The sequence below is a fragment of the Delphinapterus leucas genome, chromosome 7 (assembly GCF_059928025.1).
Source record: "Delphinapterus leucas isolate spDelLeu-1000000601 "Yukka" chromosome 7, BTC_Dleu_Yukka2, whole genome shotgun sequence".
Taxonomy (NCBI): Eukaryota; Metazoa; Chordata; class Mammalia; order Artiodactyla; family Monodontidae; genus Delphinapterus; species Delphinapterus leucas.
Genome location: NC_143135.1, coordinates 37295518 through 37315457, shown reverse-complemented (window position 1 = coordinate 37315457; position 19940 = coordinate 37295518). Strand labels below are relative to the sequence as shown.

The window sequence follows — 19940 nt, the reverse complement described above, 5'->3', positions numbered from 1 at the left end:
CACGTGCCTGTCTTGCAGAGGTGGGGGTGTGGGGCATGGCGCCAGGGGCCCTGGATGTCCTCACAGCCTGGGTCACAGTCCTGGCTGGTGCATCTTGGCGCCAGGCTGGCTCCCTGGCTCTGTTGACACTGCTGGTTGGAGCTTGTCTCACTTGCTGGTCACGTGTGTGGGTGAGGATGTAGATCAAGAGGATGGGGGTTGGGTAGTATTTGCCACCGTCCAAACTTGACCTTGATGCACTCCCCTGTGCACAGGTGCCCAGCACCTTTGGTGACTCCTAGTTACCCAGTGTCCTCTACTGCTACCCAACTCCTCCCCTCCCCACCCCAGACCTGCCAGCTGCTCCAAAATGATCCAGATTCCCTTCAAGCATCTCCTTTCTTCCTGGACTCTGGGCTCGGTTGAACAGCTGGGAGGAATGAGATTAGATCGTCTGGTTCATACTTTAGATGTGAAGCCCTGCCAGAATAATGTGTCACCCCACTCCAGGGGCATTTGCATCTTAATGGGCAGTGCCCTGACCCAGAAGTAAAAAGGGAAGCCTTGGGTGGTGGTGAATACGCCATCAGTAGAGGGGTTGTACAGTTGTGGGGATGTGATAAAGAAACTCAAGCCCCATATGGGTGTTGAATGAATCAGTGATTTTCAAACTAGGGTTTTTACAGAGATCCCTGCTAGTGGGAGCTAGCAAAAGAATAAAGTAGAGGAGGGAGGCTCAAAGACCCCCTATCCTTGTTTCAAGTCCAGTAGGTTCTTAAGAATTTTTTTTTTAAAGGAAGGGTTTTCTGCTGCAAAACATAAGTTTGAAAGCCGGCAAGCAGGATGACCAATCCGTTCTAGCTTTCAGATGCTCTAATTCTCAAATAGTGGGAACCCCAGACACTAAAGAGGCAAGGTCCTGATCCCTTCCAACCCCTGAACTCTGAAGACACACCTACCTGGAGTGAAGAAATGGGAAGGGCAGGATGGGGAGAAAGATGCAGACTTTGCCCTCTATGCCCGGAGGGAGGGCAGGGTGCAGTGTGGCTGTGGAGGAGGGGAAGGCAAGGCGAGGCCCAGTCAGAAGGGGGCTGGTCGTTCCCCATGTGGGTGGGTTTGGACCGAGCTCTCAGGGGTCGCGGCTCTATGTATCCCCATCCTACGCCCACGTCTATCTCCTTGGTCCCTGCCGCACACCACGGTTAGGAACAGGCACAGGCGCACTCACTCAGTTTATTGTCCCATGCCTTCACTGAATGTTTACATTGACAAGCACCACAGAGGGAACCAGGTCTCTCTCGCTGGGACCACACAGAGGATGGGCCAAGAAGCCCCACCCACATCACAGCATCCTCCTGATGCCTGGTCTGGGCTGGAGCTCACATAAGGTACTTTGATTTCTTCTGCAGACTCTCAGTGACGGAGGCTAGAATTGCCTTGTCATCTTTGTCTGAAAGAGCAAAGCAAGTATTTGTTAGTATGAATGATGCTGGGGTAAGGGAAACTCCAAATTGCCGGACTTGCAGTCGCTATGCAGGAACCAGGGGCTGGACCCTGCCCGGGATCCTCAGTCCTTGCCAGCTCCAGTCTCCCAAGGTCAGCTGGGTGTGTGGGGCCAAGAGCTGCCAGTTATTCGGCATTTCGTATTTGCCACGCATTGTGCCAGGCACTTCCGTGCACTATCTCATTTAATCCTCATGACAGCCCTAAGCAGTACATGGGGAAACAAGCTCAGAGTGGCTTGCCAAGGTCACATGGCTGGTGAGTGTTGGAGCCAGGGCCCTGTGCCCATGTGCTTACAACCAGAATTAAGTTGTCAGGGATCTCTCTAGCTGTGGAATGAGAGCTGGATGACTCCCACAGGGCCTTCCCTGGCCTAGTTCTGTGACACAGTTCAGCAGCCACTGTGGAGGCGTCATCTCAATGCCAGACACTTAGCTGAGTACTTGAGAGACAGAGCAACAGGACCAGGTCCTTTCCCCAGAGAAAGGCATCTATAACAGGATGGAAAAAAAAGGCATCTGTAACCATGGAAACCATGGACACCAATAGTGTGCCACGGAGACTTCAGAGAGTGGCAGAGAATGAGGCTGGAGAGGTAGATGGTGGGGGGGGGGGCTTGTTGATTGTGATTTTTATCTAAAGGATCATGGGAAAGCTAGGAGGGAGTTTAAACAAAGAGGAGCAAAACAGGTCATCTTTGCATTTAGACAGTTCATGCAACTGGCTGTTTAGCTGTGAAGACAGTAGAGTGTGTAGGAAGAAACAGAATATTTCCCCTATATGTGCACCCATGAGCAGAAACATAGCACACGTATGTGCAGAGGGAGGGCCTCCCTCCACGAGGTTCCCTTCAGTGCCTCCCATCTATCCTCATCTCAGACCAGTAGTCTTCAATTTTGGTTGCGCATCAGAACCACTTGCAAAATTCGTAAACATAAAGATTCCTTCGAGAACCCTGCCAGGGAGATTGTGATTGGTAAGTCTGGTTTAGGCCTGATCACTGGCGTCTTTTTCAAATGCAAGTCTAGGCCCACCAAGGGTTGCAAACTACAGACTACTGAGGGATTGCAAACTCCCAAGTCCGCAGGGGCCAGGCTCACAACATGACATCGAGAAGATGGGTCAGCGGTGCGAACTACGGCCAGGTGGAGAATGTTTACACCATCCCATGTCAGATTAAATAAAGCCCTGCGCCAGCCATAGGAAAAGAGCTGATCAACGGCTCAGGAGGCCGCCATTTTGCGCCTCCGCCCCACGCGGGACACAGCCAGGCACCCTCACCGTCCCGGGCCGGCCGGCGCTGCACCCTCACCGTAGACGGCGAGCGTGCAGCTGCTGCGGTCCTTGCCCAGCTCGTTCTCCACCACTACGCTGTACTCTCCGCTGTCCTTGAGTGTGCAGGTGGGGATGACGATGGTGCACACGCCGCTGGTGGAGTTGTACCAGAACTTGGAGTTGGCCGTGATGTTGACGTCGCCCTTGTAGAGGGTCACGGTGGGCCGTGGGTTCCCAAGGAAGGCGCAGGTCATGGTGCAGTCCTGGCCACGCAGCACGGTGTGCGGCTTGAGCGGGGTCAGGACGCGCGGCGCGTGGCGCCAGTCTTTCTGCTGGTACGGCTTCAGCTTGGCGCTCCGGTCCTCGACTGCGCGGGTGGGACACGAAGGGCAGTGAGCGCACCCCAAGGCCCCCATCCATCGCGCGCCGGCTTAGTGCTCCTAAGACGCCCTGGAGACCCAGCTCACGGAACCCCGAGGACCTGGGTTAGATTCCCACGCGCTATCAACTCTGGGGCCCCGACTTTATATTGGTTCCTAAGGTTCCCCTTCCGCCACCCCCCCACCCCCATGGGTTCCAAGACCTAAACCAGGTCCGCGGAGTTTTACGCTTTTCCAGACCCGGGCGTCCTAGACTTCTTTCCAGCTGCCAGCCTCCGGACCCGAGCTGTTATCTGGCCTTTAACTCCCCATCCAAGCTTTCCCCAACGCCCACGCAGCCTCCACGGTCTCTGCTTTCTCCAATTTAGGCCCTCATTTCAAGATTCCCGCAGCTATCCTTACCCTTAATGCCCTCCCTCGAGGGTTTCTGGATGTCATCCCTGCTCCTTGGACTCTCCCTGAGTCCTCAGTCAGGACCTCAGTCAGCCTCTCAGCTCCACAAGCCCTCCTCACCCTCCGGCCCCCAACTGTCATCCCCGCCCCCAAGGTGACCTCCCCACCTCACCTCCGCGTTAGTCCCACCCCTCAGTGTACCCCGAAGGAATCTCCTCCCCTAGGCTTCCAGACCTCTGCTTTTCTCCCCAGGGTCCCTGATGTTAATTAACCCTTTCACCTCAGTGCTCCTCAGATTTTACCTCAAATCTTGGGTACCCCTTGCAACCCTTATTTCATCCCCACCATCAGGGATCCCAGACGTTACCTGAACCCCCAAGTCCCCAGACTCACTCTTGTCCTTGTTGACGAGCCAGGTATCCCTGGAGTCCAGCGGGTCGCTGTCACCGATTTCGTTCCGGGCCAGCACCCGGAAGTAGTACTTCCTGCCGGGGAGCAGCCCGGTCACCGTGTACTTGTTCCTGAAGACGTGCTCGGCCACAGTGAACCAGGTGGCGGTGCTGGCATCCCGCTTCATGATGACGTAGTGGGCCTCGCTGTCCTCCTGCACGTCGGGGCTGTGGTTCCAGGTCAGAGTCACCGTGTTGGGGACCTCCTCGAACAGCTGCAGGTTTGTGGGTGGCTGCGGAAAATCTGGAAGGGTCCGAAGGTCCATCAGCCACCCTGGGGGGCTGAAGTATCGTGCCCCCACCCCCGCTGCCTGCCAAGCCCTAAGGAGGATGGGATGGGGCACCTTACCTTCTTCTAACTCTCAGGCAGCTGGGGGTCTTGGAGTCAGAAAGAACTATTTATGAAGTGTAGCTCTGCCATTTACTAGCCCTGTGAACTTTGGCAAGTTACTTATCTTTTCTGAGACCCATTTCCTCATTTGCAAAATGAGGCTAACGATAACTATCATGGAAACGTTGCGTAAAGTGCCTGGCATGTAGGATCTGTTCAATAAAAGTTCACCCGTTCTTCTCTTGGGGGTTTAGGGCTTTATTATAAAGCTTCCAGCCGTCTCTAAGAGGCCACCCAATTTGGGGGGGCTGTTATGATTTTAATGGAGAGAGGTACAAAATGCATCAATGCAAAAGAATGTGTCAGATACTCTTTGGCATAGTGATTAATGTAAATTTAATAATACACAATGTGTTAAACCTCAAAACCTACAAAGTTTCCTGCAACCTAAGATAATGAAAAGGCTCTTTCCAAAGTTTTTACTCACCACCTTTATTATTAAAATTCTAAATATCTGGGGGGACTGAAAAATAATAGAAGGCTCATTTCAGCTGTGGTTCAAGAATTCTAATGAAGCTGTATGGCAATGACACTGTGGGACTGTGAAGCTTCCCCCAAAAGGCTTTCTCGGTGACCACATCACAAACTTTAAAAGTATCTCCAATAACATATAGGCAAATTACCCCAAGTTTTAATGGATTCCTCTCTATCTGTCCCTCCTGCCTCTTACCCATTCTCTGCTCTCTCTATGCTCACAGACTCTACTCTGCATATGCCCCGAAGCTCTCCACATATGACTGAGGCTGAAACAAGGGCTGGGTCCTAGTTCAATGCCCCTGGGGCTTCAAGACACTGAGAAAAAGTGAAGACAACCCTCCGCATTAAGGCAAAGGCTGATAAAGTCTTGCTCTGTGGTGCCAAAGAAGCCTTGACTACCTTAAGGCATGACTTTACAGTGGTAGGGACTCAAGCAGCACTAGGGAGTGTGTGCAGCGATGCCTCCCCAGGCCTCTACCTGTTGTCATACCTGCCACACGCACGTGGATGTCATGGTATGCCTCTCCAAACTCATTCTGGAGCAAGATGCGGTACACCCCTGAGTCGGAGCGCTTGGTGCCACTGATGAGGAACTGGGAGTGGTTTTTGCTCTTGGTGATGGCTTCCCTGCCCTCGGTGGGCACGCCATCCTTCAGCCAGATCACGTTGGGTGGTGGTGAGCCCTGGGTGGTGACAGGAGATGGCACCAGGGGTCACCTGGGTGGAATTTGGGGGCAGGTCCTATCCCACCGTCCAGGAGTCTCCTGCCAGGCTCTGAGGCCAGGGGTCTGGCGAGGGGCAGAGGCAGAGGCAGAGACTATGATAGCTGTAGCAGCCAACTTGGTTAAGTGGTGGGCGTCTGGGGGCCAGGGTAGGACTCACAGAGAAGGCGGCATGGATGCAGAGGGCTGTCCCAGCGCGAACCACCATGCGACTTTTCAGCCGGGCACTGAGGTCAAACTTGGGAGCAGCTGAGATGGAGGAGACAGAGATAGGAGCATGGAACACTCTTTCCAGAAGACTTAGCTTTAAGCCTCCCCTCCAAAGCTTTTCCCAACCTCTTCTCCTTCATGCTCTCACTACAGGCCATACAGACATCTAGCAACCCTGCAGTGCTGTGAAACATTTATTTATTTTTTCCTCATCTGTCTCCCTCTATTATTATATAAGACTCTTTAGGGCAGGTCCTGTGTTTTATTTTTTTCTAAATCCCTAACACCTCCCTTGGCACACAGTAGATACTATTCGGCACACAATGAGTGGGGTTTTTGGTTTTTGTTATGTTTGTTTGTTTGTTTGTTTTTGGCAGGGAAGGCCCTGGGGTTATCCCTAGCTCTGTCCAGGCACAAGCCTGGACGACTCTTTCTTGATCACAGCATTGCCCAGTTTTCTCCTGTGGGATGAGGTCCCAGAGAGGAAGGTGTGGAGCTAGGATGTTAGGGCCTACACTCCAGCCCTGTCTGCATCCCTCACCTGGTGGTGGCATGGCACGGACCCCATCGTCCAGCTCCACAGGCTCCCCACACCCAGCCTCGTTCACAGCCCAAATTCGGAAGAAGTATTTCTGCCTCTCGGTGAGGCCTCCTACTGTGTAGCAGGTGCCCGAGATGGGGATCTTTGTGCACTTGGACCACTCCTTGGTGTCTTCAGCCCGCATCTCAAGGATGTAGCCAGAGGGTGGGTCTCCCTCGGCAGGCTCCAGCCAGGCCAGGGAGATGCTGGAGTTGGAGGAATCCGACACATGCAGGCCCTGCACCAGGCCCGGGGGTTCTGCGTGACACAGACAACTAGTCAGCCCCCAGATTCTTCTCCACTCAACGCCATGCCCAATTCCTGCACTCAATACCCCTGAAACTTAACTTTCAACACCTCTACCTTCAACACTCACAGTTAAAACGCTCAATACCCAGGCTTTCACCTTCAACAACCTCTAAATTTAATTCTCTCAGTCTCAATACTTTCACCCTTGAAGTAAAAACCCTCCAAATTCAATACACACTATACACTCAACCCCTCTGTATTCAAAACTCCAGCCTTTAGCTCAGCCCTCTGCACCACACCCATTCATGCGTGATATCCCCATCTCACCACCTAAGCTCAGCACCCACCCAACCACTTACCCAACACCCCTGCTCAATCCTCAAACATGCTTCTACTACCTCACCTAACCAGACATACTCAACATTTGATAAAAACTTTTTTCCACCCCCCTCTTCGCTGTCCCTGACTCTCAATCTTTATTTGCTGGCTTTCTCTTGTGTGTGAATCTTGTCCCTCTATCAGGCTGGCAGCTCCCAGAGAGTGGAGACTGTGTGATCCCCTCCTGTTAGACTTTCCCGGGAAGAAATCCTCTTTCTACCTCCAATGGCTAATTCCACTGTGTGTTGGGAACTGGCAGCACCATACTCACTGACAGGGTCCTTGGCTACCACTGAGCTGGATGGCATACTAGGCTGTCCGGGGCCTGCCTTATTCACAGCTACAACTCGGAATTCATATTCTGTGTCCTCCAGGAGACCATCCACAGTGTACTTGGTGCCTGAAATGGGAAGTTGAGGGGTAATGAGGCCAGGGGTGGTCCACGTGGTAGGAGACCATAGAGTGAGTAGATGTGGAAGAGGGGGTCATGAGATGCTATGAAAACCCACAAAGGAGTTGGAGGAGGGAGTATGTTCAGAGCAGCACGGGTACATGGGTCCACCCAACAAAGTCTCCCCTGGTCCCTCCTGGGCCTTTGTCCCTCGACCTCACCCTGGATGGGGTCCTTGTTGACTGGCACCCACAGGTTACTGCCTTTCTTCCTCCGCTCCACAATGTAGCCGAGCACTGGGGCTCCCCCATCTTGGGTGGGGGTGTTCCATGTGATGGTCACAGCCTCTTTGGTCACGTCAGTCACTTGGGGCTGGGAGGTAAGACCAGGGGGCTCTGTGGGAGAGAGAGAGAGGGCAGAGGTTAGGTGGGGGAGCATGTAGACAGTTGCCTACCCCATGCTGAGCTCTGGTTCCTTCCTTAAAAAAACTTAAGCCAATGATTAACTCTGGTTGCACATTAATGTCATGTGGGAAGTAAAAAAAAAAAACCCCAAAACACCACCAAAAACTAGTGTCTGGGTCCTGTGTCCTGATATTCTAATTCAGCTGGCCTAGGGTGGAGACCAGGAATCAGCATTTTTTAAGAGACCTCAAGTGATTCTAATGTGTAGCCAAGATAGAGAGCTGCCAACTTGAATTTTCCAACCTGTGGCATCCCCAGTGGCACAGTTTTTAATGTACTGTCTTGACACACAGAAACATGGAGATCAGTTGGGAGGAGTGTAGCAAGTAATTAACTAGTGATCATAATTAAAATGCCAATGTTGTCAAGGGTTTTCTTTGGAAAAAAAATTAGAGTGGATTCAAGGCTATCCCTAAAGTAACATTACTCTCCCTTGGATATGGGATGATTTCTGGAATGGAGAAACAAGTGGAGTTATCTCCCTGGAATTGTGCACAGTTCTGGATGTACACATGCGAGTGTGTCGTGCATGTGATCTGACTGGAAAAAGTTGACAATTCCCGTCCAAAACGATCTTCTGCTCTTACTCTAGAAGCCATCTGTCTCGTGGGGCAGCTAGAGATGACCCTGCGGAATCTCCCACAAACCAGCACTCCTCACTGGCTGAAGGTCCCCACGGTGGCCCCTGAGGTCCCCATTGAGCACGGGGCTATCACACTGACCAATAGGATTTCCTGCAAACACTTCCTCTGTCTCCAGCGGGTCGCTCACTCCTTCCGAATTGACGGCCAGGATACGAAACTGGTAGGCCTTCCCCTCTTCCACCTTGTTGGTGGAGAATTTGGTGACTTTGCTGTCCACCTCACCAATCTTAATCCAGGACTTCTTGCCGACTGCCTTCCGTTCCACTATGAACTGTGTTATAGGCCGCCCGCCGTTGTCCTTCGGGGCCTTCCACTTCATGTGCACACAATTACCCGAGAGCTCCAGGAACTCCACCCGGCCTTGGGGAGGCTTGGGACGGTCTAAGGACAGAAGAGAGCATCAGAATGTGTCTTTGGAGCAAAGGGCCAGAAGGGCTTCATCCCACTGGTTGGAGGTCCACCAGACTGAGACATAGCTAGATTCTGAGCTTTGTGGATCCCTTGTCCTTCCCTCTGTCACTGTTTTCCTAAGACTTGCCCAAATGTCTTGATCCCTGCCCCCCCGAGATTCCTGTCCGCCTAGGAATGAGTGAACCGGAGACCTGAGGGACCCCCGCCTCAGCTAATTCCCACTTACCTCTTCCAGACAAGGTCTCCCCTCCTCTCAGCTTCCAGAACTCCAGTACTTTCTTTTATTACAGTTTATTTTATAATTACATGTCTGCCGGTTTTTATCCCTTTTGGGTTGAGGGACTGCAGGGGATAACTCATCCCTGTGTCCTCAGTACTGAGAACACAGAGGAGGTGCTCAGTCATACTGCCGAACTGAATTGAAACCCAATCCATCCAAACCCACAGCTTGATGGAGATGGAGGTGGAGGAGGTGATGCTGGTGTGTGTGTGTGTGTGTGTGTGTGTGTGTGTATGTGTGTTGCATGTTGAATATGAGTTCACTAAGGCCAGCTCCTCATGTCTTTCCTTAACTTTATGTTCAGACCCATCCCAAATACCATTTCCACACCCATTCCATCTTTCTCTCCAATTTCATTCTATCCTCAACCCTATCTCACCTCCCCTCACTCCATTTCACTTCCAACTCCAATATTCTTCGCAATGAACCTCACTTTCATCCTAAATTCCACCTCTCTTTTACCTCATTTCCACCTTACTTCCAACCACATCCTCATCTCCAAGTCAGTTACAATACTTCAGCAACATCTGAAGGTCAAGTACGTGCTCTGCACTCTACTATAGTCTTTAAGTTCACTTGAAATAGGCACTTTAAAAAACCGCCCTGTCACAGATGAGAAGCTGAGGCTCAGGAAAGTTAATGGACTTGCCCAAGGCCACCTAGTTAGGAAGTTAGGAAATGGGCTTCTTCTGGCTGCAAAGCCAGCACTTCATTCCCATTCTCAACCCGAACTCCAGCTCTCTCCTCAGCCTGCGTGGTGCCCCCAGCCCAGCCAGGCCAGGGTCTTGGCCTCACCCAGCACGCTGAGGTGCAGAGTGGCTGTGGCGGAGCCATGGTCATTCTTGAGCTTGAGCATAATGATGCCACTGTCCTCCCGCGCGCAGTTTGAAATGGTGAGCAGCGCCTGGTCTTCGCCACGCTCCATCGACACGCGTTCCTCCTCCGTCACCTCCATGCCGTCCTTGTACCACGTCACTTTGGGCAGCGGCTTTGCCCGGAAGGGCACCTTGATGTTCGCGGTGTGGCCCACCTTCGCGGTCACCGGGTGCGCGGCCAGTGCCTCCAGTACCGATGGGTCGATGGTTGGAGGATCTGTAGGGAGGGGCGGCAGGGAAGGCTCGAAGAGCAGGGATGCGGGAGGAGCCGAGGGGTGGAGGAGGAGCCCATGGGGGATGGGGGAGGAGCTAGGAGTAGGTGGGCGGGCCAGGCGTGGTCTAGCTTTGTCCATAGTGGGCGGCGACCTTACCTGCAATAAATACCGAGGCTTCGCTCTCTGCACCCTTGGCCCTGAATGTGTACTTGCCCTCGTGCTCTGGCCCAATATTGGGGAAGATGAGCTTGTGTACCGCACCCTGTTTCACGATCTGCGCGCCGGTCAAGTCCGTGATCTGCGGGGCGAGGGGCGGTCATGAGTGCGAGTGTATGCCCGGTCGACCCCTTCGTCCTTCATTCCCTTCCCTGGCCCCTGCCTCGGACCTCCTCGGCATCCTTCAGCCACACACCATCCACCTTTTCGTCGTTCAGCACTACGCACAGCTCAGCCGGGCTCCCGGTGGCCGCGTGCACGTCGGACATCCCGCTCTTCACGGTGGCCAGCCGCTCTTGAGAGAAAGGGGGCAGGGGTTGGGTTAGGGTATCGGGTGGAAGGGACTTACGGGAAAAGAGCTGGTGGCGTCCATCAAAATCATTTATGATGAGCAAGATGTTTGGAAATGGGCAAGTGGGTGATGGTCGGTGGGGGCATTAGAGCAGGTAGGTGGGGGACAGTCGGGGAAAAGTCAATGGCATTGGGAAATGGCAACTGGGAATTCTGGGAGATGGCTAATGGGGGGCTGATCATCGGAGGATGGTCACTGGGGACTTAGGATGCTCAGGTTAAGAAGGGGACTAGATGGTGGGATGCAGGTGGTTAGTGGAGTTGGGATATTTAGCTGGTTATGCTGGTCTGTGGGATGCCCAGCGTTTATTGTGAGTTGAGAGTGGTCAATCAGTGGGGAGTGGCCAGGGATAGTGAGTAGGGGCTGGTCAGGGTCTAGGGGTGTGGGGTGACCAGGTTTGCTGGGGATGGTCAGAGTCTGCAAGTAAAGGATGGATGAAGTCAAGGGATTTGGGATAGAGTTCAAAAGATGAGGGATGGTCAGCATCTAGGAGGTAGAGATGGTCAGAATTTGGGAGATGGGGGTGGTCAGAGTGGGGAGGTAGAATTAGATCATGGTCTGGAGGAGGATTGAAGTCAGTCAGGGGACTGATGGGTGTCCACAGTAGGAAACTGTTAGGGCTGGGGGGTTGGTCAGTGGGGACTGACAGGGTGGGCATATACCTTCCGCAGTGACTACAGCAGTACTGCAGTATTCTGCGGGGTCCCCATCCTGCATGGCCACCACAGTGTACTCGCCACTGTCGCTGAGCTGTGCATCCTCGATGACCAGCTCCGCTCGCTTGCCCTCATGGTTCATGCTGTATTTGGAGCTACGCTCCAGCAGCTGTCCGTCCTTCTTCCAGCGCAGGGTCACGTTCTTGGATGTCAGCTCACACTCAAGGCACGCACAGCTCCTCTCTTTCACACGCACGTTCTTGAGGGTGCTCACAAACTTTATAGGGATGCCTATGGACAGACAAACAAACACTTGGTCCTGCTCCCAACCTCCTTCTCTGCAGCTAGATGCTGCCCGGCTCCTCTTTTTGACCCTAGAAACCACAGGGTCCTAGGTGACCCTGTGGCCTAAGAGGCCTTGTGACATGAAGTGTGTACCCAACTCACAGAGGGACCCGGCAGGGAGGGTCCCAGCTCTGCCTCTTACTTGCCAGCTGACTGTATGCAGTGCATTCACTCCCTAAGTCTCATTTTCCTCATATGTAAAACGGGACAACAGCTTTTACCTCCTCACGGCACCGCAGGCAATATCTCTAATGTCCCCTTGGAGCTCCAGCCATAATTGCATTGTCTCTCTGGTGTCTGGGCCTTTACACATGCTATTCCCTCTCCTGAGAATGTCCTCTTCTCTTGCCCCTTCTCTGAAAACTGAATTCCTTTTTGTTTTACTTGGTAAAGCTTTGCCGTCATCTCATCATATCCTTTTTGACATTGCCAGGTGGTACCTCTTCTTTGGGTTCTCACAGCCTCCATGTCTCCCTCAATCACAGCAAAGATTGTTCCATGTCACTTGTGTCAAGAGTGGTTCACATGTATGGCCCACCATCATGTGCAACTCTCCAAACTAGGTATAATATAAGAATGTAAGAAGTCAAGAGTGATGTGCTGTAATATATGATATTAGAGCCATAAAGGCTAATAATTTCTTGGCCCATGATCTCCCAGCCGATAGTAAGATCCTAGAGTGTCTTGACTCCTTGCTTAAGAGCTTTTGCTATAATTCCATTTCCAAACCTGCTTCTCCCACTAGACTAGGAATTAGCAGAGAGAACTCTCTATCTTTCTAGTAGCCATCAAAGGGCCTTGCAAGGAGGAGATGGACAGATATGTGGATGGATGGATGGTTGGATGGATGGATAGATGCTCACATGGAGGTTGCCGTGGCATGAAGCCCACCCCTCAAGCTCTGGCCCAAACACTCACGGTCAATGGTGAGCTGGGCCTTCTGAACCAGGTCCCCCACCTCGGCAGAGAACTCGCCACTGTCACTGAGTCTGGCATCCTTAATCTTAAGCGTGTGGGTCAAACCATCCTCAGACACAGTGATTTCATACTTTTCATCCCTCTTCAGCTCCTTTCCATTGAACTTCCACACAAAGTTGGGCACTTTCTTGGAGAGGTGGATCTCAAATACAGCTGTCTGGCGCTCCATCACCTTCATTGGCTTCATCTCTCCCAAGAACTTCAGAGGCTCATCTGAGGCAAGGAGTAGGAGGGGCATTCATTGGGCTGTATCCCTGGTCCCTCCTGAGGGGTAGGATGGTGAAGGGGGGGCATAAAGACTCAGGTGTCATTGGCGTCCTGTAGCCCACAGTTGGGGAAAGCATCCTTCTTTCCTTCTGCTTGTGAATCCTAGAGTCTCCTCCCATGATGTTCATATGGTCTCCTCCCCAGTAATGTTAACAGCACTTTTAGAAAGAATATTTCTCTATGTGATTTTAGATATGCGCCAGGCACTATTCTAGCCATTTTGCACATATTAAAGCATTCAGGTAGACTCTACCATTATTTCCCATTTTACAGATGGGAAAACTGAGGCAAAGAGAAGTTAAATCACTTGCCCCAAATACACAGCTCATAAGTGACAGAAGCTGGGATTTGAACTCCAGTAGTTCAACTCCAGAAGCTGTACTCTTAACCACTATGCTACACTGCCCCACAGCACTTTATCTCATAGTCCTCTCCCTTATACCCCATGTCCCTCTCCGCCATTAACTCCCATTCCCGTGCAATCTGTGCACAGCCCCATGGTCCTTCCTCCCATGTACCCATGGACCCCATCCTTGGATATTCCTCTGCCCTGACCCTGACTGTGTCCTCCTTGTGCTGCCTGGTGCCCACACTCTTACCCAGCACTGTAAGCTTTGCACTTATCCTCTTGTTGTCCACGGACAGGCTGTAGGTGCCTGCATCGTTCATGTTCACGTTGGTAATGACCAGCATGTACTTGGTGCCCACCTGCTTCACGTCATACTTGCCCAGGGAGTACTGGATCCTCAGTGGCTCATTATCCTGCCTCATGGAATGGGTAGAAAAGCTGATGAAGGGGTTTAGGAGGAGATTTCTAGAGGTCTCCATTCCCCAAAGCCAGCCTGAGCTGGAAGGTGCCATATCTACCTCTCTAAGATCCTCAAACACACTCAGAGGCCCCTAAGATCTCTCTAGCCTCATCATTTGGCTCGGTGGGATCCAGGGTCTCTGCCTCTCCCGAGGCCCGAACTCTTAATATGCATGAGTTCACTAGATACTTTCTCTCAGAGGCCCATCTTCAGTGACCTGCAGGACTATCTAATCCAGCCTTTTCAGATGGGTAGACTGAGGTATAGAGAAAGGGAAGTAACTGTCTCAAATCAAACAGCAAACTGGTGGAACATCTAAGAATAAAGCCCAGCTCTCATCCAGTTTCAACCATCCCAGATGGCATCCTTTTGATGGGATGGAGGAGAGGAAAGGGCTTATGGGTAATGAGAGGGTCTTGGAAGGAAAGGGGTGCAGAGAAAAAATGATATTCCAGGGTGGGCCCTTCCTAGGTGCTCTCCCCACCTTGATCCATGTCATTTTGACATTGGGGTCCTTCAGCTCCATTATGCAGTCAAAGACCACCGTGGTATCCACCTTGGTCTCTCTGTCTTCCAGGGGCTTCAGAATCTGGATGGTCTGAGAGATTGTGGTAACAAAAAGGCAGGTGTCAGAGGCATCTGGAATCTGGAATCTGCCCAGACTGTGTCTCCAGTGCTGGAGAAGCCCCCTGAAGGTCTGGGGAGAAATGACTAGACTGATTAGATAACTGTGCTCCCCGCCACCCCCCTCCCCCTACAACGAACAACTTGAAGATTTAGGGGGAAACGGGTACGATAAGGGAAGAGAAAGGAACCACCATTTGCGGAATAGTCACTATGTACCTGGGCCCATTACATAGGCCTTCTAATTCCAGTGTAGATGCTTAACAGTTATGAGTTGTTGAGTGACTAAATGAGAGCACCACCACAAAAACAAATGAAAAAGGAAAGTATAATTTTGATTTTGCAGATGAAGACCCCCAAGTTCACTCAGTTAATAAGGCAGTAGAACTGGACTTTGAACCCAGGTCTGTCTGACTCCAAAGTCCATGCAAATACATTAGGGAGCAGTGAAGAGAAAAGAGGTAGAAGGAGGGTGACCTGAGTTCCTTGCCTGCCCTTGCAGTAGAGAATGCCCTTGAGTATGCACGTGCATGGTGGGGAGAGGCCTGCAGCTCCCTGCTCCCTGATGGGCACTGACCTCTACCTCCACTTTCTTCATCCCTTTGAGCTTCTTGAGCAGCCCCCGGAAGTCTGTGAAACCATACTCCATGCAGACCTTCTCAAAGTCCTTCTTGGGCACCTGGGACAAAATCTCCAGCATCTCTTTCTCATCCGTCACCTTCTTCTGCTGCTTCTTGGGAGGAGGGGGTCCCCTGGAAGGAAGTGGGTGCCAAGCTTGGACTTAGTGCCTTTCTCTGAAGACAGAGGGGGACTCTCCCAACCATGAGATGCTCCTCCCTACTCCATGGATTCTTGGAGGCTGGGCCATTAACTCAGGGGGCTGTTGAAAGGCCTTCCAGAAGCTCTAGCCTGGAGGGTGGGGGGACCACACCCTAGGCAGAGGAGCCTCCCAGCCTCACCTCTTCCTCAACATTTTTTTGAAATCCAATTTTTCTTCACCTGAGGACAGAGAGAGGGACAGGGTCAGACAGAGGGAGTTTGGTCTCTAAGAGGAAAGGCCAGGAGAACGGGGCTGGCTCACCCTCGGTCACAAGCAAGGACACGGTGTAGATGGCGTCTGCATGGTCATTGCTTGCAATGCACTTGTAGTTGTCAGAGTCATCCGAGGTCAGTGGCTCCAGCTGGATCAGAGTCAGGCCATTAGCAGGGGAGGTGGGGAGGGAACCACAGGGGGACTCTCTGTGAGATGGGAAAGGAGGGTGTTTCTTTGGGGCTGGGGGAGGGGCTGAGTGCTGGATGTGTGTGTGGAGGATTGAGCAGCCTCTGTGATTAGGAGGTGCCAGGTAGCGGTCAGTGTGCGTGTGTCTGTTTGGAGCCTGATTCTGCATTGGATTCTCCGCCTTGGCTGTGAGCTCCTGGATGACAGGGACTTCCTCTGATTTGCAGCTTTATCTGCAGTTTCTGACGCTGGGCTGAGTACGCCTTTATTTAACACGGATTTACTCCTCTGTACCAGGTATTGGCCTGAGCCCCTGAGGAAATGGGGGTGAACAAGGTTGCCCTGGCACCTGTAGAAAGGCACTTAGGTACCAGTGGGTTCCTGGAAAGTGCTTGCCGAATGAATGACCTTGTGTAAGGAGTGGCCAGTTGGGGGGGGTGGGCTCTGGGGCAGCTTGTGTGTGCTGTAGGGGCTAAGGGTCCTAGAATGCGCCTTCGGGAGGAGAAGGAAGCAACCAGCGTCTGTGGGGAGAAGGGAGGCTCTTTGCCTTTCACAGTGGGAAATCTGGGCAGGATGAGGAACAGGAGTAATTACAGGTCTAGGTCTCCCAGGGACCCATCCCTCCCTCTCCTCAAAGGGTCTGGAGCCAGAGGCTGCATGCAGAAGACAGCTAGACCCTAGGATGATCGGCCCTTGGCATTGCTCTTCTGGAAGGTTCCCCTGAAGAGCCCAGGAACCCTCACCCTCACCTACACTCTAGGACCAGCCCCTCCCTCCGTGCCGGTCCCGCTCCAGATCAGCCTGGCTCCGCCCACCGTGGTCTTAGCCCCTTCTAGCCACGCCCATAGCTTTGGTTTCACGTTCCTTTTGGGCTCACTCACCTTCTGGAACCTCTCTTTCTCTTGCATTTGGTCTTGCCCCCTCCTTGTTCTGGCATTGTCCTAGCTCTGTCTTACCCCGCCCCTAATTTTGGTCCCCTGCTCACTCTGGCAACCCCCCAGCTCCTGACACGGTTTCTCTTATCCTGCCCCTCCTCTAGGGCAATGACAGCCCCTTTTCCCATCTCCCAGTTCTTGGGTCTCCATTGTGGATCTCTTGTTTGCGACAGGACCTGCAGCCCATGCCAGGGGTCCCCGTCTCCGACCTTATGGGTAACTGGACCTCGCACCTTCAGCACGTGCTCCTTGTTAATGCTGTCGTAGAATATCTTGGCGGACTCCTTGATGGGGGTGCCGCTTTCTCTCTTCCAGGAGATGTTGGGTTTGGGGTTCCCCTGCACCCGGACTCGGAACATGGCTTTATCCCCTGCAGTGGGCACAGGACCTATTTTTTTCCTCTTAGCCTCCAAGCTGCACCTTCTACCTGCTCCCAGCCCTGGGCAGGGCAGGGACCCTTGGCCCGACCCAGCCAGTGATTGTGTATTGAGAGGACAATGGTGGTGGTGGTGGCGGCTGGGGCACTGGGGAGGAAAGGGAAGCACCCAGGGGCCTGGGGAGACGCGGGGAGGGACGCACCCTCGGGCGCGGTGACCGGCTGAGGCTTATCCACGAACTCCGGGATGCTCTCGCCAGCAGGGATGTTGGAACTCCGGGTCACCAAGCTGAAGAACTCTGTGGTGCTGGAGGACTTCCTCGTCACGATTTCCTCTGTGGCGGCGGGCGAGAGGTCAGAATGGGCCACAGGCGGAGCTTAGCCTGGAATTGGAGGGCTGACCTTTTCTTGAGGGGACGGTGGAGCATTTTAGGTTAGCGGGGGGCAGGACCAGCACTGACCGAGAAACAAGGACCTTAAAGAGTCGGTGGGTCATTGTGTTATGGCAAATTTCAACCACTAGGGGAGCCAACGCCTCATCCACCCCCTGGTCAATCTTTATTGGGTCAAAGCCTTGAGTTCTACTTTTTTCTCTCTTAGACGGAAACTTGTCTTTGGGATTTTATGGGCCTCTTGGGCTTCTCTTCTGGAAGTTCTGGTCCCCCAGTAGCATTAAATAGTGACCAGAGTTCTAAAGGCTGCACCTGGTCTACACATGTTTTTTTATTTGACCTTTACAATGTTTAAACAAAAAATAGCCCTACGTCTAAAAACTGAGAGATTTCACATAAAAATGCAGATTTCTGGATCCTCAGCACTGGACTCACATTCCCATATGGTAACAGAACAGTCAGTGGGAGGGAGGTGAAGAGTGACTGTCCCTTTAGATGGACTACATCCTGTCCAGTTCACCTCAGTCTTTTTTCTGCATTTATGTTCCCTGCCTGGACACTATGGGCCAGTGGTTTTCAACACTGGCTGCACGTCAGAATCCCCAGAGATCTTAAAAAAACAAAAAACAAAAAACCACCAGATTTAACCCTCTGACTCACATATCGCTGTTTTTTTTCACTCCCCTCTCCCCCCACTCCTACACTAAGATGACTCTGGTGCGCAGTCAGGGCTGAGAATCGCTACTATAGTCAATTGAGTTTGCAACTTCTGGTCTTGAGTCCCGGCTGTTCCACTAGCTCTGCCTCACTGGCCAGGAGGAATTGGTGTAAAGTGTTTATCTGGTCTTCACCTCTGTGCACAGAGGACTCTGAAGGAGGGGGCAATGACTGGGAGGACAGGAATTCAATATCCTGGTCCCTGGCCATCTTTTAATCACTTTCCTCTAGAGACATGACTAAAACAGTCTGTTCTGCTCTGAGACCATTTCTCAGCTTTCCCTTGGATCTGCCCTCCCCCAAGTCTGGTCCCCAAGGGCTGAGTGCCTGGAAGCTCAAGTCAGTTGTTTATGTGTTCATCTTCTCTCCACTGGCAGCTCCAGGTCTTCTCTTTCTTAAGTGAGGCAGGGCCAGCATTATTATTCATAGGTAGATAAGGTTGCTACCTCCCTAACTTCCTCCATGCCTGAAATTCTACCATCAGAGATGGTATTTGCCTATGGCTCTGATCTTAAGCAATTGAGAGTTCATCAATCACTCACACACATTCATGTGACTGATTTTTCCTAAGCTTTTTTTCTGGAGGTTGGATCTGTGGGTGAGCAACTGGCTGGCTAAGCTTTATCAAAGCACAGATTAGAAACACAGGTTGGGAAGGGTTGCTGGTGGTATCTTGTGCTCTCGAGGGGCCCAGCAGTCGCAAATACTGGAGGAAGAAAGGCTGCCCCTACCTGATTACTGACCCCCTCCTCCAGCCATCCCATTCTACTTGCCTCCCACTATCTTGGTTGTCTGGGAGAAGGTCTGCATGTGGGTGGTGGAACTGGAGAACTCCATGGACACGTGCTCCTGAAGCATCTCCTTGTGGTGAATGGTCGTCATGGTGACAGCAGGTGTGGGCACTCACCTGGGAGGACCAGGGAGAGGATGAGGCCATGAAGGACAAGGAAGGGAGCAAGAGGGAGACTCAGAGATGTTCTTAAGTGTGTGTGTGTGGGGGAACGGATGGGACAGGTGGACACAGGAGGAAACGGCTGTGCACAGGAGAAGGTGAGGAGAGGTTGGGCAGCAAGGCTCTTCTCTCTGGCCTCTCTTCTCTTCCCTTAGTGTCTCCCTTTCCCTGGTTGGCTACAAGGACCAATGGGCCTGTCCCCCACTGACTAGTGCCAAACTATTCCAAGTACTTGGAGGGAGAGGAGGTAGGATTTAGACTTACCCAGCACACCCAGTAAGGCCCAGAGGGAGTTGAGGATAACTACTGATAGCTACATGGAACTAGGGGGGCACTGCTGGAGGTTTTATCAGGAGAGAATGAAGTCAGACCTGAGAAGGAACTTCCTGACTAAGCCACACTGGAGCAGGCCTTGAAAGGAAACTGCGGATCTTCTTGCTGGGCCCTGGGGAGCCCTGGCATTGGGGGAATGCTAAGACAGATGACAAAGCATTGCTACAGCTCTGCTTTCGTCTGCGACATGGTAAAGACAGAGATTGAGTTTTATTTCTTATACTTTTTTTTTTGAATTGGTAATTCAATCATATAGTTAAAATTAAAACAATATAAACATCTATGTGAAGAGGCTCCCTCCGGCTCCCAAGCCCCTCCGTCTCCCAGCCCTCCCCAGCAGGTAACCACTTGTGGTCTCTGGGCTCCTTCTGGAGCTCCTTCATGCAAATATGCAAATATGAATATGTTTTTGTCTCTACCCTTTTTTAACACATAAGGTAGCCTATTCAGCCCTCTTTTCACTTTCTACATCTTTCAGATCTTTCCATCCCAGTTCGTAAAGT

At 52.1% G+C, this 19940-nt stretch overlaps 1 protein-coding gene across 1 annotated transcript; it reads right to left on the bottom strand.

Annotated features, from left to right (window-relative positions):
• Positions 1–1198: 1198 nt before the first annotated feature.
• On the bottom strand, positions 1199–19438 carry IGSF22 (immunoglobulin superfamily member 22). Its single transcript, XM_022583779.3, has 22 exons — positions 18926–19438; positions 17247–17378; positions 16901–17037; positions 15595–15694; positions 15473–15512; positions 15091–15265; positions 14374–14487; positions 13680–13842; positions 12754–13026; positions 11497–11781; positions 10653–10777; positions 10423–10564; positions 9972–10268; positions 8564–8866; positions 7599–7772; positions 7258–7386; positions 6321–6617; positions 5730–5818; positions 5338–5530; positions 3924–4223; positions 2795–3124; positions 1199–1429 (listed from the first exon to the last, which is right to left on the bottom strand). The coding sequence occupies exons 1-22, from the start codon at positions 19032–19034 to the stop codon at positions 1359–1361; spliced, it is 3978 nt and encodes a 1325-aa protein (XP_022439487.2). The 5' UTR covers positions 19035–19438; the 3' UTR covers positions 1199–1358.
• Positions 19439–19940: the final 502 nt, after the last annotated feature.